The following is a 23819-nucleotide window of genomic DNA, read 5'->3' on the forward strand; positions in this document are numbered from 1 at the left end:
ACTGGACACACACACACACAGGGCAGGGCCCTGACGCCACACTGGACACTGGACACTGGACACTGGACACTGGACACTGGACACTGGACACTGGACACTGGACACTGGACACACACACACACACACACACACACACACACACGGCAGGGCCCTGACGCCACACTGGACACACACACACACAGGGCAGGGCCCTGACGCCACACTGGACACTGGACACACACACAGGGCAGGGCCCTGACACCACACTGGACACTGGACACACACACAGGGCAGGGCCCTGACACCACACTGGACACTGGACACACACACACAGGGCAGGGCCCTGACGCCACACTGGACACTGGAAATACAGGGCAGGGCCCTGACGCTACACTGGACACTGGAAATACAGGGCAGGGCCCTGACGCTACACTGGACACTGGAAATACAGGGCAGGGCCTTGACGCTACACTGGACACTGGACACACACACAGGGCAGGGCCCTGATGCCACACTGGACACTGGACACACAGGGCAGGGCCCTGACGCCACACTGGACACTGGACACACAGGGCAGGGCCCTGACGCTACACTGGACACTGGACACACAGGGCAGGGCCCTGACGCCAGACTGGACACTGGACACACACACAGGGCAGGGCCCTGACGCCAGACTGGACACTGGACACACACACAGGGCAGGGCCCTGACGCTACACTGGACACTGGACACACACACAGGGCAGGGCCCTGACGCTACACTGGACACACACACAGGGCAGGGCCCTGACGCCACACTGGACACACACACACAGGGCAGGGGTAGTGACTGGCTCTGCTTTTGCAGGTCCGAGCCCCAGTCTTGTCACTAGTTGACTGTGGCCGGGATCTCCCCAGGGGGACTGTGGGGGTCACTCAGCTGCACCCCTGCGGCCTCATGCTGCTGGAAACGCCGCTAGTGGGGGGGTGGGTGGGGGTGGGCTGGAAGGCACGTGGGGTCTCCAGGCTGACTCACGGCGGAGGACGGGGATCAGGCAGGGAAGGGGTAACAACGGCCACCCGCCGAGCAAGGGTCTGGGGTCCGCTCACCGCGTCCTTGCTGGTGGACTTCATGATCTCGCTCAGCCCGATGCACACGCCCTGCCGCTCGTCGCTCTTGTCCGAGCGCAGCCCCTCCTCCAGGATCGGGATGATCTCCGGCAGGATCTTCTCCCCCAGCTTCCGCACCAGGTCGCCCAGCGTCCGCGCCGCGATCTGGGGGAGGGCAGGGCCGGAGGTCCACATCGGTCAAGAGCCGAGACAACGAAAGGGGGACGGAGGGCATGCATGTCACATCGGCGGAGGAAGATGGGGAACCGGAGAGAAATGGGGACGGGAAGAGGGGCGACAGAGGCACAGGGGTCAGAGGTCAGGGGTCAGGGGTCAGTACCGTCCTCTTGTCGGCGCAGGTGCTGGCCAGGAAGCCCAGCAGCAGGGTGAAGAGGGTGGGCAGGATCTCGCGCAGCGTGCGCGGCGTGTTGGACACCACGATCTTCCACACGTGCAGAGAGGCCTGGCGCACCACCAGCTGCGTGTCGGAGCGCCCCATGTACAGCCCCGCCAGCACACGGTTCCGCCGCTCCGTGCCCAGCGCGCCGATGATCGCCTGCCGGGGACAGGGAGGAACAAACACGCTCTGATGCCCGCCGAGAAACGGGGGCACGGCGGGGTCATCCCGGCACCGGTATCCTCGTATCGGGCACCTTGTTGGACTGCGCGGTGCCGAAGTTGTCGTCCTCGGAGGCGGTTTCCGTGGTCATCTTGCCGGTCACCCCCGAGATGTGGAACAGCAGGTCGCCGAGCAGCTGCACCGAGCTGAACCTGCGACCGAGGGAGAGGGCATGGCGTCACGGCCGTGTCGGGTCGCGGGCGCGAGGCCGGCGGGGCCCCGGGACGGCGCGGGGCGCGGGCGCTACCTGATCCTCCACATGTCGTCGAACAGGCCCTGCTCCAGCTCGGGCAGCAGCAGGGCGATCGCCGTCTCCGCGTACTGGCTGATGATCCGCTGCCCCGCGCGCAGCGCCGTGTCGCGCACGTACTCGTTCTCGTCCGCCAGGGCCTGGGGCAGGAAGAGCGGCAGCCGTTAACGGAGAGGAAGAGGAGGAGGAGGAGGAGGAGGGAGCGGCAGGAGGGGACGGTACCTTCAGGATGCAGGGGATGATGGGTCCCACGTACGGTGTGAATTTCTCGCCGAAGGTGAGCGGCAGGTAGATGAACATCATGATGTAGCCGTCCCGCACGTGCGACGCGATGTCCACCTTACTGGCCGTCTGGACAACGTCCGGCATCAGCTTGTCCAGCTTCTCCACTCCCAGGCCGGCCATCACCTCCGCCAGGCCTGAGAGGACAGAGCGGTCAACACAGGGGCACGGAGTGGCGGGGAGGGACAAGGAGGAGTGAGTGCGGAGAATGGGCGGGGTGGTCACCTTGGGCAGCGCCGGAGCGGTCAACAGAGCTCTGCTCGGACGCCAGCGTCTCCATCAGCCAGGGCAGCAGGTCCTCAAAACAGGATTCGCCCATGCCCTTCACCATGGCACCCAGGGCCTTGGCAGACACAGTCCGCACCTGGGGGGAGACAGCATGACTCTGGGCTATGCTGGACACACACACACAGGGCAGGGCCCTGACGCCACACTGGACACTGGACACACACACAGAGGGCAGGGCCCTGACGCCACACTGGACACTGGACACACACAGAGGGCAGGGCCCTGACGCCACACTGGACACACACACAGGGCAGGGCCCTGACGCCACACTGGACACTGGACACACACACAGGGCACAGCCCTGACGCCACACTGGACACTGGACACACACACAGAGGGCAGGGCCCTGACGCCACACTGGACACTGGAGACACACACAGAGGGCAGGGCCCTGACGCCACACTGGACACTGGACACACACACAGAGGGCAGGGCCCTGACGCCACACTGGACACTGGACACACACACAGGGCAGGGCCCTGACACTAGACAGAACACACAATACTGAAATACACGCAAACACAGGAGCAGCTCGGCACCATCCAGCACACTGACCTCAGGCACAGGGTCGAGCAGCGAGGCCTTGAGCCCTGGAATGACGCTGGGCAGATAGGGAGAGAGATCCTGCAAGACAGTACAGAGGCGCACAGTCAGACTAGCCCTGCGCTGCTTTCCGGTCCACACCGGGGTCCCCTGGGTGCTGTAGGCTGGTGGGCAGAGGCCGACACCAGGAGGATACTGGCTCAGAAGATCCCCAGAAGAGTTCTGTGTTTAAAACACCGCGCGGCGCCGGGCTCCAAAACCCAGCGCCTCGGCCCGACAGATTCCAGGCCCACTGGGGTTGCCGGCAGCGGCCCGGGCCCCCAGCTCCCAGCAGGCCACCCACCTTCTGGTCGGTGAGGGAGTACATGTTGCCGATGATCTGCGCCGCCATCTTGCGCGTGTCGGTGGAGCGGTCCTGGAAGGCGCGCTGCACGATGGGCATGATGAGCGCCAGCGAGGGCGCGTCGATGAAGTGCACGAACTTGGTGTCCAGCAGCGTCTGCAGGCACACGTGCGTCTTGCGCGAGGGGTCAGTCAGGGCGTCCAGCAGGATGGGCGTGATGGCTGGGGGAGGCAGAAAAAAAACCGGCCAGAAGCCTCTCGTGAACCGGGGAGCCGAGACATCGGGCGCGTCAAATCACAAACGGATCGCACGCCTCGCCCTCTCGGCCCACCCATGGCTGCTCAGCGACTTCCATTCCGTCATCAGCCAGGCTGAGGGAGCTGAATCCCTCTAGGCTCGCTGGTCAAGAGAACAGGAGACTCCTTTTACACAAAGGGTGGGGGGAGTGGGGAACAGGCTGCCCAGCCATGTTGCTGGATCCAATAACCTGATTTCTTTCTACAAATGGCTGCATGAGATCCTCAAAGTAATGCACTACTAACTACTGAAGGGGCCAGATGGCCTCTTGTTCTTACTGTTTTCATTTATAAACCCTAAGATCACTTAATTACTTAATGAAAGAAGCATTAACGCAGTCGTTTACTGCGTTAGCTACAATGCACTATGGTTTCAGGGGCAGCGCTTGGCTGTGTCGTCACTAGCGGATGAGCTTCTTTAAGGCACAGGGTGGAGTTAGCGAACTGAACCCCGAAAACCCCGGGGCTGAGTAACAGGAGCCCCAGGAATCATGCAGCTGAGACCCCCTGCGGCTCCCGCGCTGGTCAGCGGGCCGTGCGGCCGGCGGCCCCTCACCCAGGATCTCGGGGTTCCGGATGACGGAGCCGATCTGGCGCAGAGCCTGCTGGCCGGCCTTCTGGACCTTGACGTGCGAGTCGGTCAGGACCTCCGTCAGCTTGGGCACGATGCTGGGCAGGCAGGAGGACAGCTGCTTGGGGGCGCAGTAGGCCATGGCGCCCAGCAGCTCCACAGAGCCTGGCGCGGGAGAGGGAGAAGGCGAGTGAAAAAGGTTTTACCCCCCGTCTCTATGCTCCAGCTGATGTATGCGACTCCCACCCACACAAACACGCACACCGCAAAGCAACGGCCACACACACACGTGTGCACACACGCACGGACACCCACCTGCCTTGGTCCGCCAGGACTCCTCCTCCAGGGCCACCAGCAGGGAGGGCAGCACCAGCTTCACCCCGTGGGCACTGAGGTTCCTCATCACCGCCTTGGCACAGTCGTCTGCCGCCTGCGAGAGGGGGACACACTCAGGTCAATCTCTCCGCCAGGCCACGTGCACAGAGGGGCACGGAGGGCGGGGTCACTGACCTCGCGGACGTACTGGTTGCCGTCCCCAAAGCACAGCAGCAGGTGGGGCAGGACGTGGACGACGTAGGGCTCGAACAGCTTCCCCAGCATGTTGCACAGCATCTCAAACGCAAACAGGGAACCTGGGGCAGCAAGAGGCACAGTCACACGCTGCACGATCCGAACAGGGCGAGCCGCAGACAGGGGCGCCGAGCGGCAGGCAGGCAGGGCGAGCCGAGCGGCAGGCAGGGCAAGTGGCAGACAGGTGCTCCACTACGACAGGCAGGGCGAGCCACAGACAGGAGCGCCGAGCGGCAGACAGGTGCTCCACTACGACAGGCAGGGCGAGCCACAGACAGGAGTGCCGAGCGGCAGACAGGTGCTCCACTACGACAGGCAGGGCGAGCCACAGACAGGAGCGCCGAGCGGCAGACAGGTGCTCCACTACGACAGACAGGGCGAGCCACAGACAGGAGCGCCGAGCGGCAGACAGGTGCTCCACTACGACAGGCAGGGCGAGCCACAGACAGGAGCGCCGAGCGGCAGACAGGTGCTCCACTACGACAGGCAGGGCGAGCCACAGACAGGAGCGCCGAGCGGCAGACAGGTGCTCCACTACGACAGGCAGGGCGAGCCACAGACAGGAGCGCCGAGCGGCAGACAGGTGCTCCACTACGACAGGCAGGGCGAGCCGCAGACAGGAGCGCCGAGCGGCAGACAGGTGCTCCACTACGACAGGCAGGGCGAGCCAAGCAGCAGGTGAACACACACAGACAGGGGCCCGCACACACAGGCCCGGCGGCGCACACACTGACCCTCTCTGCGGCGGAAGTTCTTCTTGTCCTGGATGGCGTCGGTCAGCGTGGTCATGATGTCCTGCTGCTTGAGCGACAGGATGCCCAGCCCCTTGACCAGCCCGGCCAGGCCGTACGCCGCCCCCTTCCTCTCCGCGTACTTGTCGCTCTCCAGCAGCAGCTGCAGCAGCTTGTGCACCATCCCGCCCGCGTCCTCCTTGATGGCCGGCACCAGCGGGGGCAGGCAGCTGGCCACCGACTCCTGGACCTGCGAGACGGGGGGGGACAGGGAGAGGCATGTCGCTCGAGCCCGGGACAGGGGCACAGGGGGAGGCAGGAGAGCCGAGGAGAAGGCCTACCTGCTGCGAGGGGGTGGACAGCGCGGCGACCAGCTTGGCCACGATGGGCTTGACCTTGGGGTCGCTCTTGTCCAGGTGCTTGGCCAGAGAGCCCATGAGGATGACCACGCTCTGCCGCACGGCGTCGTAGCTGGCGTCCTGCGGCGCGCTCTTCAGGAACTCCTCGAACACGGGCAGCAGGGAGCTGACGTTGTCCTGCAGGAGAGCACCGGGCCGTCAGAGAGCGGTCACCCCGCCTCACACCCCCACCTTCCTGGCAGCCCGCAGGAAGCAGTGGGACGGGCGAGATCAAGTGAGAGAGGCGGCTCTTGCCAGCAGCCATATCACCCTGCAGCTCACCACCGACAGCCCCCAGAAGCCCAGCAGGGTGAGCCTGGCCAGTACCTGGAGGGGAGACTCCTGGGAAAGCTGAGGTTGCTGCTGGAAGAGGTGTTAGTGGGGCCAGCAGGGGGCGCTCACCCTGCGGTCTGTGTGGGTCCTAATGCTCCAGTATAGTGACGGGGACACTATACTGTAAACAGCTCCGTCCTTCGGATGAGATGTAAAACCGAGGTCCTGACTCTCTGTGGTCATTAAAAATCCCAGGGCGTTTCTCAAAAAGAGTAGGGGTGTAACCCTGGCGTCCTGGCCAAATTTCAATTGGCCCTTACCAATCATGGCCTCCTTAGAATCCCCCTCTATGAATTGGCTACATTACTCTGCTCTCCTCCCCACTGAGAGCTGGTGTGTGGGGAGCGGACTGATGGATCACCCAGGTGGGGCTGCACACTGGTGCTGGTGGAGGGGATCCCCATGACCCATGAAGCGCTCTGAGTGGAGTGTCAGAAAAGCGCTCTAGAAGTGTGAGGAATTCTTCTTCTCCACAACCCTTCCCGGTTCTCCCGGCGAGCCGCAGTGGCCAGCGCAGTACCTTGCCGTGCGTGTTGAGGGCGGAGAGCGCGGCGTCCAGCATGCTGCGGCGCACTTCGGGGTGCCGGTCGTTCAGGGCGTCCGGGACGAAGAAGAGGAAAAGAGGGGTGACCTGGGAGCTGTCCAGGTACTGGGAGAGCTTGTTCAGGGCCAGGGCTATGCCACACCTGCAGAGAGAGGGGAAGGGAAGGAGTGTGAGGGACATGGAGTGGAGGGGTGGGGGGGTGGGGGGTCTTCTCTCGAATTACACCCGGCTGGTCCTCACCTGGCCTCCCACTGGTCAGGCGGAGCCTCAGAGATGACACGGCCCAGGGCGTCTAACACAGGGGGAGGTCTCTGTAGAAGAAAAACACAGATAAAGCTGCCCCTGCTGGTGCATCACTGCGCCATACTGGTGCATCCTGCTGGAAACACACTGCCCCCTGCTGGTGCACCACTTACCCCTTCTGGAAAAACACTGCCCCCTGCTGGTGCATCCTGCTGGAAACACACTGCCCCCTGCTGGTGCACCACTTACCCCTTCTGGAAAAACACTGCCCCCTGCTGGTGCATCCTGCTGGAAACACACTGCCCCCTGCTGGTGCACCACTTTTCCCTTCTGGAAAAACACTGCCCCCTGCTGGTGCATCCTGCTGGAAACAAACCGCCCATGCTGGTGCACCAATAACCCCTGCTGGAAACACACTGCCCGTGCTGGTACATCACAGCCTTCTGTAGATGTATCATTGCATTCCACTGGAAACACACTAACCCGTGCTGGTGCACCACTAACCCCTGCTGGTGCATCCTGCTGGAAACACACTGCCCCCTGCTGGTGTATAACTGCCTTCTGTAGCTGTACCACTGCATTCCACTGGAAACACACTGCCCCCTGCTGGTGCACCACTAACCCATGCTGGTGCATCCTGCTGGAAATAACACTGTCCCTGCTGGTGCACAACTGCCCCCTGCTGGTGTATAACTGCCTTCTGTAGATGTACCACTGCATTCCACTGGAAACACACTGCCCCTGCTGGTGCACCACTGCCCCCTGTTGGTGTATAACTGCCTTCTGTAGCTGTACCACTGCATTCCACTGGAAACACACTGCCCCCTGCTGGTGCATCCTGCTGGAAACACACTTCCCCTGCTGGTTTATAACTGCTATCTGTAGATGTACCACTGCATCACAATGGAAAACACACTGCCCCTGCTGGAAACACACTGCCCCCTGCTGGTGCACCACTAACCCCTGCTGGTGCACCACTAACCCCTGCTGGTGCATCCTGCTGGAAATAACACTGTCCCTGCTGGGGCACCACTGCCCCCTGCTGGTGTACCACTGCATTCCACTGGAAAATACACTGCCCCCTGCTGGTGAACCACTAACCCTCCTGGAAACACACTGCCCCTTGCAGGTATATAACTGTCTTTTGTGGGTGAACCACGTTGCAGGCTCCACTGGAAACACTGCCCCCTGCTGGGGACAATACACTCGATTCAGCAACACTGGTACCTTCAAGAACTAAACACAACTACTACACAACACAAGCTTGGAATCAGGGAAGAGCCTCCCGGCCTCTTCCCGCCAGAACCGCGCACGCATACCCCTGACAGCCGGACCGGGTGACCGGCGACCGGCGACCCGCCCCCCCCCGTGCGCGGCGCGGCAGGCGGCGGACTCACGTAGAGCTTCTCCTGGTACAGGTCGACGAGCCGCGCCATGACCTGCGGCGCCTGCTCGCGGTACTGGCACACCGCGCTGGACAGGGCCTCCGCCCCCGCGGCGCGCACGGCGCCCTCGGCGTGCGTCACGTCCCCGATCAGCAGCGGGCACAGGCCCGGCACCAGCTCCAGGCACAGGGACTGCCACAGCCGGCCGGCGAGCGCCCGGCCCTCCTCCTCCACGTCGAAGCGCGCCACCCACAGCCTCTGCAGCAGCCGCAGCCCGCCGGCCTCCGCGCCGTCGGTGGGCAGGACCAGCTCCAGCTCCAGCAGGCCCTGGGGGGCGAGGGGGGGGGCGGGGGGGTCAGAGTGCGCAGCGGGCGCTGCAGCGGAACCGGGGGGGTGGCGGCGGGTCTCACCCTGAGCGCGGCGTCCCTCACGGCGAAGCAGGGCGACAGCAGCGCCTGCAGCAGCACGTCGATCTCCTCCTGCTCCGCCACCGCGCAGCCACGCCCCCCGCCCGCGCTGGCGCACACCGCCGTCAGGCACCGCGACGCCAGCACCTGCGGGCACACGGCACGCGTCACACTCGGGGCGCACACTCAGGGGGAGAGAGAGACTCGGGGCGCACACTCAGGGGGAGAGAGAGATGGGGAGACTCGGGGCGCACACTCCGGGAGAGAGAGAGAGATGAGGAGATTTGGGGCGCACACTCCGGGAGAGAGAGAGAGAGATGGGGAGACTCGGGGCGCACACTCAGTGAGAGAGAGAGAGAGAGGAAGATGGGGAGACTCGGGGCGCACACTCCGGGAGAGAGAGAGAGAGAGGAAGATGGGGAGACTCGGGGCGCACACTCAGGGAGAGAAAGAGATGGGGAGACTCGGGGCGCACACTCCGGGAGAGAGAGAGAGAGAGAGAGAGAGGAAGATGGGGAGACTCGGGGCGCACACTCAGGGAGAGAGAGAGATGGGGAGACTCGGGGCGCACACTCCGGGAGAGAGAGAGAGAGAGAGAGAGAGGAAGATGGGGAGACTCGGGGCGCACACTCCGGGAGAGAGAGAGAGAGAGAGAGGAAGATGGGGAGACTCGGGGCGCACACTCCGAGAGAGAGAGAGGAAGATGGGGAGACTCGGGGCGCACACTCAGGGAGAGAAAGAGATGGGGAGACTCGGGGCGCACACTCAGGGAGAGAGAGAGGGAGATGGGGAGACTCGGGGCGCACACTCAGGGGGAGAGAGAGAGAGATGGGGAGACTCGGGGCGCACACTCAGGGAGAGAGGGAGACGGGGAGACAGCCGTGCGCTGGGGCCCTGGATCCGTACCTGCAGCCGGGGGGCGCCTGTCCCAATCAGCCTGGTGAGGAGCAGCAGCATGCTGACGCGGGGCAGGAGCTCCGGCCCGCTCTGTGCAACGGGGGGACAGGAGAGCAGCTCGTCAACACGCGCCCCGAGAGACAGCGCGGGCCGGGGTGACGGGGAACCGCAGTCCCCATTTCTCAGAGCGGGCAGTAAATATCCACGACAAAATAAACCGACTGACGGTATCGCTGAACTTGACAAACTGAACGAAACACAAAACCGGGAACTTTGTGAAAGTACTGTGAGTGTGAGGTCGTTGCAAACCCCTGGTCTTGAGGCAGGTGAGAGACTTGGTAGGAGGGAAAACAGTTTGTGACTGGGATGACTGGGGTCCTGGAGAATGGACCTGGCCTTCTTCAGACATCTAGCGGAGTCCAGACATCCTGGACGTCTGGTAGCTCACAGCCGGCAGTGAGCTGTGCTGACTGCACCACCCTCTGCGGGACTTTGCGATCCTGGGCGGAGCAGCTCCCACACCAGGCAGTGATGCAGCCAGTCAGGATGCTCTCAATAGCCCACCTGCAGAAGCTGGCCTGGATACGTGACGGCATGCCGAACGCGACGCCAACGAGCCGAATCACAGAACATGGCGCGGCGCAGACCTGGAGATGTCAACTGCTATGGGATGTCAATTGGGGGTTTTACATATTACTGAGTGCATGTTACTGTCACCGTGGTTTTGAAATGCGCTCATTCGTGCCGATTCTTTCTAACGGTGCGGTGTGGCGTGGCGTGGCTAAGGATCTGCGCCTGTGGCTGGGAGGTTGCCGGTTCAAATCCCGCGGCCGGCAGAGGAATCCCATTCCGTTGGGCCCCTGAGCAAGGCCCTTCACCTCAGCTGCTCCAGGGGTGCTGTATAAATGGCTGACCCTGCGCTCTGACCCCCAGCTTCTCTCCCTGTCTGTGTGTCTCATGGAGAGCGAGCTGGGGTATGTGAAAAGACGAATTGTATGTAGCCAACAATGTGATGTCAACCCCGCTGTGGCTACCTCGTCCATCAGCAGCTCGGGGGCGGCGCCGGCGGAGCGCAGCTGGGCGTGCTCGTTGATGACCTGCAGCGCCTGCACCAGCAGGGCCTCCGCCTCCTCGCCGTCGTTGGGCGTGTCCGTCAGCACGGCGCGCAGGAACGGGAAGCAGAAGGAGAACGCCGGGGCGGAGAGCGGCTGGACGCCTGCGCGGCGAGAGCACAAGAACACGGCGTTACAGCGCCGCCACGGCAGCAGCCATATCACTCTGCTGGCAGCCCACTGGAGCCCAGCAGGGTGAGCCTGGCCAGTACCTGGAGGGGAGACTCCTGGGAAAGATAAGGTTGCTGCTGGAAGAGGTGTTAGTGGGGCCAGCAGGGGGCGCTCACCCTGCGGTCCATGTGGGTCCTACTGCCCCAGTATAGTGACGGGGACACTAGACTGTAAACGGACGCTGTCCTTCGGATGAGACGTAAAACCGAGGTCCTGACTCTCTGTGGTCATTAAAAATCCCAGGGCATTCCTCGAAAAGAGTAGGGGTGTAACCCCGGCGTCCTGGCCAAATTTCCCATTGGCCCTTACCAGTCATGGCCTCCTGCTGGTGTATAACTGCCTTCTGTAGCTGTACCACTGCGTTCCACTGGGAACACACTGCCCCTGCTGGTGCACCACTGAGAGCTGAGAGCTGGTGTGTGGGGAGAGTTCTGGCGCATCATCCAGGTGGGGATCCCCATTACCTGTCAAGGTGCTGGTGGAGGGGATCCCCATTACCTGTCAAGCGCTTTGAGTGGAGTGTCCAGAAAAGCGCTATAGAAGTGTAGGGAACTATTACTATCACTGTGCCTGCGCGGGGGGGCGGCGGCGGGCCTCACCGTGCTCGGGCCTGCCCTCGCGGTGCGGCACGGTGTGGGCGTGCAGCAGCTCCACGGCGCGGCGGGTGGCGGCGCCCAGCTCCTCCTGGCCCCACGCCTCGTCCAGCTGGCACGCCGGCTTCAGCAGCCGCAGGGTGACGTGTCCCACCAGCAGGCCTGCCGGCCCAGCGAGAGAGGACGCACGGGTTAGAGAGGCAGGGGAGGCGCTGGGAGAGACACAACGCACACTGGCCGAATATCTGACCGGCAAAGAGACAGCAAACAGCAACAGAGCCTGACGAAGTACAGGCTCACTGACCACAGCCTGGACACAGACTCTGGACACAGGCAGACCGGGCTGCCCAGAGGACAGGCTCACTGACCACAGCCTGGACACAGAATCTGGACACAGGCAGACCGGGCTGCTCAGAGGACAGGCTCAGTGACCACAGCCTGGACACAGAATCTGGACACAGGCAGACCTGGCTGCCCAGAGGACAGGCTCAGTGACCACAGCCTGGACACAGAATCTGGACACAGGCAGACCGGGCTGCTCAGAGGACAGGCTCAGTGACCACAGCCTGGACACAGAATCTGGACACAGGCAGACCTGGCTGCCCAGAGAGGACAGGCTCAGTAACCACAGCCTGGACACAGAATCTGGACACAGGCAGACCTGGCTGCCCAGAGAGGACAGGCTGTGCTCCCACTGCCAGCGGGGAGAAATAGAGACAGAGGTGCACTTCCTACTGCACTGTGACAGATACTCTGGGATTAGAGAAACATTCTTCCTGAAATTCAGAAATCTAATCCCAGAGTTCCCACACCTGCCAGAATCACAGCGGGTCCCAATCCTACTGGGAGAGGGAGGAGGGAACTCAGTTGAACTGGCAGCCCAGTGTGTGATCTCCTGTCACAGCCTGAGGAACAGTAAGCTTGTCTCAGTAATGCTCCACATGTCTGAATATCTAATTGTCCTATGACGTCTTTATTGTAAATGTCTGCAGAGGGGGGCGGAGTCTTACCCAGGCCGCGCAGCTCGGCCGGCAGCAGGACCTGCCCCAGCTCCAGGAAGGGCCCTCGGAGGTGCGGTGCGGCCAGCGGGGAGGGCAGCAGAGGGAGGACCTGCTGCAGCACGGCGGGCAGCTGCTGACACAGGCCGGGGGGCTTCCGGCTCACCAGCGCCCCCAGCAGGCCAAGCGAGTACTGCAGCTCCCGGTCCAGCTGAGACGCAGAGAGAGACGGGGAGAGGTTGCAAGGATGGACTGTCCAGTGCTGGACAACACGCACCTTTCAAACCCAACCCGCTGCTCCCCCCAGTTAACGGAGGGGGGCGAGGGGGGGAGCCCACCTGCTGCAGCCTGCGGCGGACAGAGGCTTCCTTCTCCAGCTGCGCCGCCACCATCTCCTTCTGCTTGCTGCTGAGCTGCACCTCCTCCTTGATGCCCTTCTTCCTCTTCATCTCCTGCGGACAGACAGGTGGGGGTCAGAGCCGCCATAGCCGCGCGGAGGGACGGGGGGGACGGGGGGGACGGCCCTCACCTCCTTCAGCTCCAGCTCGATGATCTGCTCCTTGAAGGAGTAGGCCTTGTTCTCCCGCTTCAGGTTGCCCTTCTTGGCGCTGTCCTGCTGGGCACTGCGGAGAGGGCACAGGTTGGGCCAGTCAGCAGCTGGACAGCCAAGGGAACGCACTAACACCACCACCACTGTGGCCAGCAGCTGGACAGCCAAGGGAACGCACTAACACCACCACCACTGCGGTCAGCAGCTGGACAGCCAAGGGAACGCACTAACACCACCACCACTGTGGCCAGCAGCTGGACAGCCAAGGGAACGCACTAACACCACCACCACTGCGGTCAGCAGCTGGACAGCCAAGGGAACGCACTAACACCACCACCACTGCGGCCAGCAGCTGGACAGCCAAGGGAATGCACTAACACCACCACCACTGCGGCCAGCAGCTGGACAGCTGGGGGCACACAGTAACGATCACAACCCTCTGGTCATCAGCTGGACAACCAAGGGAACACAGTTACAGCTACAACACTGCAGTCAGCAGCCGGACAGCTGGGGGAACACAGTAATGACCACAAAACTGCGGCCAGCAGTTGGACAGCTTGGGGCACACAGTAATGACCACAACACTGCGGCCAGCAGCCGGACAGCCGGGGGACAGTCAGGACCTCGATGCGGACGCGGCGGTGTACCTCTGGATGATGCTCTTGTCGTACAGCTCCCCCTCGGGCGTCTGCATGATGGCGTACTCCTCCCGCGTCACGTGCAGCAGCGCCGGCGCCTCCAGCCCCGCCAGGATCCGCCCGACCACGCGCGGGAGCAGCTGGCCCGGGGACAGCGCCGCGAGCGAGCCCGCCGCGTTCAGCGCCGCCTGCGGGGACACCGGACCGGACAGCTCACAAACACGCCCGGACACCGGACACCGGACACCGGACACCGGACACCGGACACCGGACACCGGACACCGGACACCGGACACCGGACACCGGACAGCTCGCAAACACGCCCGGACACCGGACACCGGACAGCTCACAAACACGCCCGGACACCGGACACCGGACACCGGACACCGGACACCGGACACCGGACACCGGACAGCTCGCAAACACGCCCGGACACCGGACACCGGACACCGGGCACCGGACACCGGGCACCGGACAGCTCGCAAACACGCCCGGACACCGGACACCGGACACCGGACACCGGACAGCTCGCAAACACGCCCGGACACCGGACACCGGACACCGGGCACCGGACACCGGGCACCGGACAGCTCGCAAACACGCCCGGACACCGGACACCGGACAGCTCACAAACACACCGGACACCGGACACCGGACACCGGACACCGGACACCGGACACCGGACACCGGACACCGGACACCGGACACCGGACACCGGACACCGGACACCGGACACCGGACAGCTCGCAAACACACCGGACACCGGACACCGGACACCGGACACCGGACACCGGACACCGGACACCGGACACCGGACAGCTCGCAAACACGCCCGGACACCGGACACCGGACACCGGACACCGGACACCGGACAGCTTGCAAACACGCCCGGACACCGGACACCGGACACCGGACACCGGACAGCTCGCAAACACGCCCGGACACCGGACACCGGACACCGGACACCGGACACCGGACACCGGACACCGGACAGCTTGCAAACACGCCCGGACACCGGACACCGGACACCGGACACCGGACACCGGGCACCGGACAGCTCGCAAACACGCCCGGACACCGGACACCGGACAGCTCACAAACACACCGGACACCGGACACCGGACAGCTCGCAAACACACCGGACACCGGACACCGGACACCGGACACCGGACACCGGACACCGGACACCGGACACCGGACACCGGACAGCTCGCAAACACGCCCGGACACCGGACACCGGACACCGGACAGCTTGCAAACACGCCCGGACACCGGACACCGGACACCGGACACCGGACAGCTCGCAAACACGCCCGGACACCGGACACCGGACACCGGACACCGGACACCGGACACCGGACACCGGACACCGGACAGCTTGCAAACACGCCCGGACACTGGACACCGGACCGGGACTGGACGCGGGCAAAGAAATGTGAAAGTGTCCGAGGATCCGATATCCCCATGGAGACTGTCGGCGGACCGAATCCTGACTGGGAAACGGGCTCAGGAAGAGACGTCACAACGAGCCGGCGAAAACCGGGCCGCGGATCCGGCCGGAGTGGGAACGGCGGCGGTCAGAGGCGCCGGCGATCCTGACCTGGTCGGAGATGTCCCGATCCAGAATGCGCGGGAGGATCTCGTCCACGTGGCTGTCCACAAACTCGGCGGCGCTGATCTTCATCCGGGACAGGACGGCCGGCCAGAGGTCCCGCTGCGCGGCCTCTGGGGGGGGGCGGGAGAGGAGGGGGCGCGCGTCAGGACGGGGCCAGGCCGCGGGGGGGGGGGGGGGGCCCGGGAGCCGAGCCGAGCCGAGCCGAGGGGGAGGGGCGGACACTCACCGATGGAGGGGTGGTGCGCCACCACGATGACCTCCGCCGCCAGGTTCTCGGCCTCCGCGGGGTCCGCCTCCAACCCCGGCACGGCCGTGATGACGCACAGCGCCTCCTTCAGGACGCGCGGGGGGGTGTAGGTGCGGCCGAGCTCGGACAGCTCCCCCGCCTCCGTCACCAGGGCCTCCGGGGGCAAAACCTACGGGGAGGAGGAGCAACCTGTGACCTCCGCCACCCCGCGACATTCCACTCCTCTGGTCCTGGTCGACACCGGCCACCCCCACCCCTGTCGCCATCCCCCTCCGATCATGCAGCTGCTGACTGCTCTGCTCTCGGCTGAACCTGCTCTCGCGTTCCAGCATGGGGGTCGAGCAAAACGAAAGATCTGAACGCAGGTGGAACTGCGGTTAAAGCCGAGATTGAGAGGTATTTCTTTACCCAAAGGGGCGCGGGAGGGTGGAACAAGCTACCCATCCACGTGGTTGGAGCCGATACCCTGGCTTCTCGGAAGCTGGGGCACCAGGATTAGATCCTGGGATGAATTAGCCACTAACTGCCGGACAGGCTTGGTGGGCTGAACAGCCTGTTGTTTCTTAGCTGACTTTCAGACCCTCTCAGCTCTGCCACAGTGCCCCTCGGGGGAGGGCACGCCTACCGGAGCCCCGGTCAGACCTGCAGGCTCACCGCAGGCCACAGGACCCCCCGGCGCTCGGCCTGGTGCCACGACACCAGTGCCCCTCCCTGCCCTCTCCTCTCTCACCTTGTGCGAGCTGAGCACCGCCTTCAGCTCTCCCAGCAGGCCGTGGGCGAGCTGCGCGCCCCCCAGAGAGCCCAGCAGCCTGCGCACGGTCTGCTGCGCCTGCCTGCGCACGCGCCAGCCCCGCGACATCAGCACGGACACCAGGGCTCGGTGGTACATCCTGCCAGAGAGGGAGGGAGAGGGGTGAGACTGGCGCAGAGAGAGAGAGAGGGAGGGAGAGGGGTGAGACTGGCGCAGAGAGAGAGAGAGAGAGAGAGAGAGAGAGGGAGAGGGGTGAGACTGGCGCAGAGAGAAAGAGAGGGAGAGGGGTGAGACTGGCGCAGAGAGAGAGAGAGGGAGAGGGGTGAGACTGGCGCAGAGAGAGAGAGAGAGGGAGGGAGAGGGAGAGGGGTGAGACTGGCGCAGAGAGAGAGAGAGGGAGAGGGGTGAGACTGGCGCAGAGAGAGAGAGAGGGAGGGAGAGGGAGAGGGGTGAGACTGGCGCAGAGAGAGAGAGAGAGGGAGGGAGAGGGAGAGGGGTGAGACTGGCACAGAGAGAGAGGGAGAGGGGGAGGGAGAGGGGTGAGACTGGCGCAGAGAGAGAGAGAGAGAGAGGGAGAGGGGTGAGACTGGCGCAGAGAGAGAGAGAGAGAGAGAGGGAGAGGGGTGAGACTGGCGCAGAGAGAGAGAGGGAGAGGGAGAGGGGTGAGACTGGCGCAGAGAGAGAGAGAGAGGGAGAGGGAGAGAGGGAGAGGGAGAGGGGTGAGACTGGCGCAGAGAGAGAGAGAGAGAGAGGGAGGGAGAGGGAGAGGGGTGAGACTGGCGCAGAGAGAGAGAGAGGGAGAGGGGTGAGACTGGCGCAGAGAGGGAGAGGGAGGGAGAGGGTGAGACTGGCGCAGGGACAGAACGAAGTGGAGTGATGAGAAAGTTTTGAGGGCAGCAGAGACTGAGGGAGAGAGAGACTCACTGCGCTCTGTGGTCGGTGAGCCGGTGGGGATGATCCAGGAAAAGTCGTTCACACAGCTGGAGCACAGTGCACAGAGCTGTGGGGGGGGAGAGAGAGAGTCACACACAGCTGGAGCACAGTGCACAGAGCTGTGGGGGGGGAGAGAGAGAGTCACACACAACTGGAGCACAGTGCACAGAGCTGTGGGGGGGGGAGAGAGAGAGTCACACACAGCTGGAGCACAGTGCACAGAGCTGGGGGGAGAGAGAGTCACACACAGCTGGAGCACAGTGCACAGAGCTGGGGGGGAGAGAGAGTCACACACAGCTGGAGCACAGTGCACAGAGCTGGGGGGGAGAGAGAGAGTCACACACAGCTGGAGCACAGTGCACAGAGCTGGGGGGAGAGAGAGAGTCACACACAACTGGAGCACAGTGCACAGAGCTGTGGGGGGGGAGAGAGAGTCACACACAGCTGGAGCACAGTGCACAGAGCTGGGGGGGGAGAGAGAGTCACACACAGCTGGAGCACAGTGCACAGAGCTGGGGGGAGAGAGAGAGTCACACACAGCTGGAGCACAGTGCACAGAGCTGGGGGGAGAGAGAGAGTCACACACAGCTGGAGCACAGTGCACAGAGCTGGGGGGAGAGAGAGAGTCACACACAGCTGGAGCACAGTGCACAGAGCTGGGGGGAGAGAGAGTCACACACAGCTGGAGCACAGTGCACAGAGCTGGGGGGGAGAGAGAGTCACACAGCTGGAGCACAGTGCACAGAGCTGTGGGGGAGAGAGTCACACAGCTGGAGCACAGTGCACAGAGCTGGGGGGAGAGAGAGAGTCACACACAGCTGGAGCACAGTGCACAGAGCTGGGGGGGAGAGAGAGTCACACACAGCTGGAGCACAGTGCACAGAGCTGGGGGGGAGAGAGAGTTACACACAGCTGGAGCACAGTGCACAGAGCTGTGGGGGAGAGAGTCACACAGCTGGAGCACAGTGCACAGAGCTGGGGGGGAGAGAGAGTCACACACAGCTGGAGCACAGTGCACAGAGCTGGGGGGGAGAGAGAGTTACACACAGCTGGAGCACAGTGCACAGAGCTGTGGGGGAGAGAGTCACACAGCTGGAGCACAGTGCACAGAGCTGGGGGGGAGAGAGAGTCACACACAGCTGGAGCACAGTGCACAGAGCTGGGGGGGAGAGAGAGTTACACACAGCTGGAGCACAGTGCACAGAGCTGGGGGGAGAGAGAGAGTCACACACAGCTGGAGCACAGTGCACAGAGCTGGGGGGGAGAGAGAGTTACACACAGCTGGAGCACAGTGCACAGAGCTGGGGGGAGAGAGAGTTACACACAAATGTCTCCACAGGGAAGGGGCTTGAACCCAGGGTCCCCAGAATGAGAGCAGATTTGCATCCGCATCAAGGTGTGTAAAACCCTGTCACACATGGCGAGAGCGCAGGGCACAGTCGGGGGCTCACCCTCCTCCGGGGCCTGGGACAGGAACTTCTCCGCCGTGAACAGCTGCGTCTTCTCGTCCAGCACCAGCGGCCAGAACCCCGCCAGCCTCCCCTCTGGACCGCGCCCCGGGCCGACAAGAGAGACAGAGGTCAGATCAGACGGCACCGTCCAGCACCACGGGCGGGCCGCCACGGTCAAGGAACACATCAGCAGTTGTGGCAGTCGGACAGCAGAAAAGCGGCGCAGGACGGAGGAGGAGGGGCGTGTCCTCACCCGTCAGCGTGTCCAGCAGGCAGAGGCGGCTCAGCAGGACCGCGGCCGCCACGGCCTCGCAGAGCAGGGCCTGCTGGGTAGGCTGGGCGGCGGCCTTCTCCACCGTCTGGGTCAGCAGGGGCAGCAGCTCCACGGCCTGGGGCAGCGTGTCTCCTGGGCAGACGGACAGGCAACGTATTTTAACGAGTCTTCTCCTCCTGGGAAGACTGTAGCGCCTCTTTATTTTAATGATATATTTTAATGAGTCTTCTCCAGGGAAGACTAGCGCTACTTTATTTTAATTATGTATTTTTAACAAGTCTTTTCTTCCTGGGAAGACTGTAGTGCTTCTTGATTTTAACGATGTATTTTAACGAGTCTCCTCTTCGCTACAGAAACTACAAGAGGCTTGAAATCGGACAGAGGTCCTCGGACCGTACGGACCCCCTGCCCGGCCCACTGACCTTTGAAGGCTCCCAGCATGCCCTGCAGGTAGGCGTGGCGGACGGGCGAGGTGCTGGTCTTCAGGGTGAAGGCCTTCTTCAGCCAGGCCAGCAGCGCCGCCGGTACCTCCACGCTGAGGCGGCCCGCCCACTGCGACAGCACGCCCACCGCATGGACCAGGGTGCCCTCATGCACTGGGGAGAGGGACGGGGTGTCAGAGATACCCCCGCTCCGGGCTGCGGTGCCCGGGGGACAACGGACCGGCGCAGCGTCTCCTACCTTCCTGCTGCAGGAAGGGGATGAAGAGCTCCACCACTCTGGTGCTGAGGGCCTGGCTGGAGCCACCCGAGGCGGCGTGGTGACTGAGACTGCCGATGCCTGCAGGGAGAGGGCGGACACGTGCTCAGAGACCCGGGAATCGGCAGACCGGGACCCCCCCCGCCCCCAGAACCCCAACCGGTGTGCCCCGCTCCGCAGCAGCCCAGCGCCGAAGTGGGCGCACGCACCCGCGGCGACAGGCACAGGAGCGCGCGCGCAGGGCTGCCCCGCCGGGTCCCGAGAGGGGCGCCAACGCCCCCGGCCACGCAGGGCTGATGGGAAAGAGAGGCGCAGGTTGAACAGGCGGGCTACCTGACAGGACGCTGATCTTCTGCGCCACCACCGTCAGCTTGCCCTCCGACCCTGCAAGAGAACAGCGAGCCATGAGCACGTGCCGATGCGCGACTCCCGGGTCCTCCGGACTGGGGCGCCTCCAGGTTTCACTGCAGCTCAGCTTTTCGATACGCCTGTTACTGCAGGATTAGGACTGAACAGCCCTGATCTAACCAGAATCCACCGTACGAGAATTAAAACATGCAGGGGGAGAGCACCCAGGCCAGCCCCAGTTCAGTACAGCGCTGGGACTAACAAAGCGCTCCTCCGATTTCTGCACAGTGCTTTGTGTCAGGAGCTTCCGTGCGCAGAGCGGAAGGGAAGGCTACACCTCCAGCCCTCGGGCCCAGTTTCCTGGGACGCGACCGGCGCCGTCCGCCGCTGTCAGAGTCCCCCTGGACTCCGGGGAAGCGTCATCGCGGTGTGAGCTCGCGCGCGGGCACCACCCACCTCCCAAGATGCTGAAGAGCTGGGTCAGCAGGTCCTGCACGGCGGACGGGTCGCTGCACTGCTGGGCCAGGTTCCGCAGCGCCACCACCGCCTGCCCCATCAGGGCTGGGTTATTGGCCTTCAGCTGGCCTGCAACACAGCAAGAGTGGGACAGCTCAGCCCCCAGCTCTGCCTCCAGGAGCACAGCAAGAGTGAGACAGCTCAGCCCCCAGCTCTGCCTCCAGGAGCACAGCAAGAGTGAGATAGCTCAGCCCCAGCCTCAGGAGCACAGCAAGAGTGAGACAGCTCAGCCCCCAGCCTCAGGAGCACAGCAAGAGTGAGACAGCTCCGCCCCACCCTCTGGAGCACAGCAAGAGTGAGACAGCTCAGCCCCCAGCTCTGCCTCCAGGAGCACATCAAGAGTGAGACAGCTCAGCCCCACCCTCAGGAGCACAGCAAGAGTGAGATAGCTCAGCCCCAGCCTCAGGAGCACAGCAAGAGTGAGACAGCTCAGCCCCACCCTCAGGAGCACAGCAAGAGTGAGACAGCTCAGCCCCACCCTCAGGAGCACAGCAAGAGTGAGATAGCTCCGCCCCACCCTCAGGAGCACAGCAAGAGTGAGATAGCTCCGCCCCACCCTCAGGAGCACAGCAAGAGTGAGATAGCTCCGCCCCCAGCCTCAGGAGCACAGCAAGAGTGAGACAGCTCAGCCCCCAGCTCTGCCTCCAGGAGCACAGCAAGAGTGAGACAGCTCCGCCCCCAGCCTCAGGAGCACAGCAAGAGTGAGACAGCTCAGCCCCCAGCTCTGCCTCCAGGAGCACAGCAAGAGTGAGACAGCTCAGCCCCCAGCCTCAGGAGCACAGCAAGAGTGAGACAGCTCAGCTCCTCTGGCCTGGAGCACAGCAAGAGTGAGACAGCTCAGCTCCTCTGGCCTGGAGCACAGCAAGAGTGAGACAGCTCAGCCCCCAGCCTCAGGAGCACAGCAAGAGTGAGACAGCTCAGCCCCCAGCTCTGCCTCCAGGAGCACAGCAAGAGTGAGACAGCTCAGCCCCCAGCCTCAGGAGCACAGCAAGAGTGAGACAGCTCAGCCCCCAGCTCTGCCTCCAGGAGCACAGCAAGAGTGAGACAGCTCCGCCCCACCCTCAGGAGCACAGCAAGAGTGAGACAGCTCAGCCCCAGCCTCAGGAGCACAGCAAGAGTGAGACAGCTCCACCCCACCCTCAGGAGCACAGCAAGAGTGAGACAGCTCCGCCCCACCCTCAGGAGCACAGCAAGAGTGAGATAGCTCCGCCCCACCCTCAGGAGCACAGCAAGAGTGAGATAGCTCCGCCCCACCCTCAGGAGCACAGCAAGAGTGAGATAGCTCCGCCCCACCCTCAGGAGCACAGCAAGAGTGAGACAGCTCAGCCCCAGCCTCAGGAGCACAGCAAGAGTGAGACAGCTCCGCCCCACCCTCAGGAGCACAGCAAGAGTGAGACAGCTCAGCCAACAGCTCTGCCTCCAGGAGCACAGCAAGAGTGAGACAGCTCAGCCCCCAGCCTCAGGAGCACAGCAAGAGTGAGACAGCTCAGCCCCACCCTCAGGAGCACAGCAAGAGTGAGACAGCTCAGCCCCCAGCCTCAGGAGCACAGCAAGAGTGAGACAGCTCAGCCCTTAGCTCTGCCTCCAGGAGCACAGCAAGAGTGAGACAGCTCAGCCCCCAGCCTCAGGAGCACAGCAAGAGTGAGACAGCTCAGCTCCTCTGGCCTGGAGCACAGGGCACCGAGCACATCCAGCCCCGGCACTCAAACTGGCAGAAGGAGCAGACGTTTTACGCAAATGACGCTGTTGGCCTGCTCTGTGAAACAAACAACGAGCGATCGGCTGGTCGGTCGGTGGACTTACTGGCCAGGCCTTTACCGATGTCCATGGCATACTGGCTGAGGTCAAGGGTCACGGAGGACAGCAGGCTGGAAATCGCTGTTCGGAAAGAGAAGATCACCCTGGTCACACAGAGCAGAGACTACCTTATTAAGACTAGCCTACTTCTTGCTAAACAGTAAACTGCACGCTTATCCACATACAGCAGTGGGACTTCAAGACTTATTGATAAGAGAACCTCCTTGCCAAGTAGAGAAAGTCCTCTCGCCCGAGAAATCCCCTCCACCACCACAGCTGGAGCAGCCCAGACTGCTGGACCCAGAGCCGCGGTACGAAAACGCAGACAGGGTCCGAAGTGTCGGGTCCTGCGTTCACTGCTCTGCTCGGGCCGCTAGCAGCGGGAGTGCGACCCCTCACCCTCGACCCCTGACCCCTGACCCCTCGCCCGCAACTCACTCTCCATGGCGTTCTCCGGGCTGCGCAGGAGGGACTTCTGCAGGGCGGGCAGCAGCAGCTCCTTGAACTCGGCGTGGCTGACGTGGCGAAGCACGGGGGCGCACCTCTCCTGCAGGCCACAGGGCGACAGCACCCTCCGGTTAGCGGCTTCGCCCCGAGCTTTCAGGTTCTGTCACGCCTCCGACCCCCACCCCACCCCTCCTCCTGGCCGACCCCCCAGCGGCGAATCAAACACCCGACACTGTGCACGACACAACCTGGTCTCATCTCGGTTCTGGCTCACAGCCCGCCCCAGCCCCCCGCTGAAACGGTCCCCAATTCGACCCGCTTCAGGATGCGCTCACCAGGATGTGGTTCTGAGGCTTGGACTTGCTCATCAGGACCGTCTTCACATAAAGGTCCAGCAGGCCGCTCTGGAGAGAGGACAAGACAGGTTAGCAGTAGGACCCAGAATCCATCCCAACTTGCTGCACAGACTTCCTGTGTGCGGGCGTCACTCTGACCTTGTGCTTGTCCACAGTGGCCATGTCTCTCTGGGTGGAGCAGAAGTCCACACACACCCCCAGCAGGCCCAGGGAGCTCTGGTGCTGGTCCAGACTCAGCAAGGTGGACAGGTACTGATCTGCCAGGCCCGGGTTCTGGAGAAAGAACGACCAGGGACGTTGAGAGCACAGACGGACAGTGTGGCCTGCGGGCCCGAGCGATGTGGGGAACCCCAGCTCTGCTCTCCTCAGAGGTCCCAGCTGCTGAAGCTGCCTGTTTCAAGACTGTGGATGATAACAGACTACGCTCCACAATGAAATAGGTTGACTAGATAAAGGGTTTACCTTTAGCGTGATACTTGCTCTGCTTAACTACTGTGCCCAGAAACCAAACACCAGATCCCACCCCTCTCACCCCTCAGGCCCCACCCCTCACCAA

The 23819-nt window shown here is 63.3% G+C and overlaps 1 protein-coding gene across 1 annotated transcript in view; it reads right to left on the minus strand.

Moving 5' to 3' along the window:
• gcn1 (GCN1 activator of EIF2AK4) overlaps positions 1 to 23819 on the minus strand; it is a 34018-nt gene that overhangs the window by 5656 nt on the left and 4543 nt on the right. Inside the window, exons 7-44 of the mRNA XM_088618697.1 lie at positions 23402 to 23536; positions 23243 to 23311; positions 22899 to 23007; positions 22467 to 22541; positions 20604 to 20732; positions 20133 to 20183; positions 19782 to 19880; positions 19523 to 19696; positions 19080 to 19232; positions 18827 to 18919; positions 17367 to 17442; positions 16422 to 16581; positions 15671 to 15860; positions 15430 to 15554; positions 13839 to 14017; positions 13171 to 13264; positions 12980 to 13093; positions 12654 to 12852; positions 11650 to 11805; positions 10802 to 10983; positions 9777 to 9857; positions 8874 to 9017; positions 8476 to 8790; positions 7076 to 7146; positions 6812 to 6977; positions 5902 to 6096; positions 5564 to 5810; positions 4770 to 4891; positions 4575 to 4689; positions 4245 to 4424; positions 3393 to 3613; positions 3062 to 3130; positions 2444 to 2582; positions 2159 to 2355; positions 1934 to 2076; positions 1721 to 1838; positions 1408 to 1623; positions 1068 to 1232 (exon numbers count right to left, since the gene is read on the minus strand). Of these exons, the coding sequence (XP_088474823.1) occupies positions 1068 to 1232; positions 1408 to 1623; positions 1721 to 1838; positions 1934 to 2076; positions 2159 to 2355; positions 2444 to 2582; positions 3062 to 3130; positions 3393 to 3613; positions 4245 to 4424; positions 4575 to 4689; positions 4770 to 4891; positions 5564 to 5810; positions 5902 to 6096; positions 6812 to 6977; positions 7076 to 7146; positions 8476 to 8790; positions 8874 to 9017; positions 9777 to 9857; positions 10802 to 10983; positions 11650 to 11805; positions 12654 to 12852; positions 12980 to 13093; positions 13171 to 13264; positions 13839 to 14017; positions 15430 to 15554; positions 15671 to 15860; positions 16422 to 16581; positions 17367 to 17442; positions 18827 to 18919; positions 19080 to 19232; positions 19523 to 19696; positions 19782 to 19880; positions 20133 to 20183; positions 20604 to 20732; positions 22467 to 22541; positions 22899 to 23007; positions 23243 to 23311; positions 23402 to 23536 (5466 nt within the window). The remainder of the gene's footprint in view (positions 1 to 1067; positions 1233 to 1407; positions 1624 to 1720; positions 1839 to 1933; positions 2077 to 2158; positions 2356 to 2443; positions 2583 to 3061; positions 3131 to 3392; positions 3614 to 4244; positions 4425 to 4574; positions 4690 to 4769; positions 4892 to 5563; positions 5811 to 5901; positions 6097 to 6811; positions 6978 to 7075; positions 7147 to 8475; positions 8791 to 8873; positions 9018 to 9776; positions 9858 to 10801; positions 10984 to 11649; positions 11806 to 12653; positions 12853 to 12979; positions 13094 to 13170; positions 13265 to 13838; positions 14018 to 15429; positions 15555 to 15670; positions 15861 to 16421; positions 16582 to 17366; positions 17443 to 18826; positions 18920 to 19079; positions 19233 to 19522; positions 19697 to 19781; positions 19881 to 20132; positions 20184 to 20603; positions 20733 to 22466; positions 22542 to 22898; positions 23008 to 23242; positions 23312 to 23401; positions 23537 to 23819) is intronic.

This window comes from Lepisosteus platostomus, chromosome 24 (assembly GCF_059453375.1).
Source record: "Lepisosteus platostomus isolate fLepPlt1 chromosome 24, fLepPlt1.hap1, whole genome shotgun sequence".
NCBI classification, from domain to species: Eukaryota; Metazoa; Chordata; class Actinopteri; order Semionotiformes; family Lepisosteidae; genus Lepisosteus; species Lepisosteus platostomus.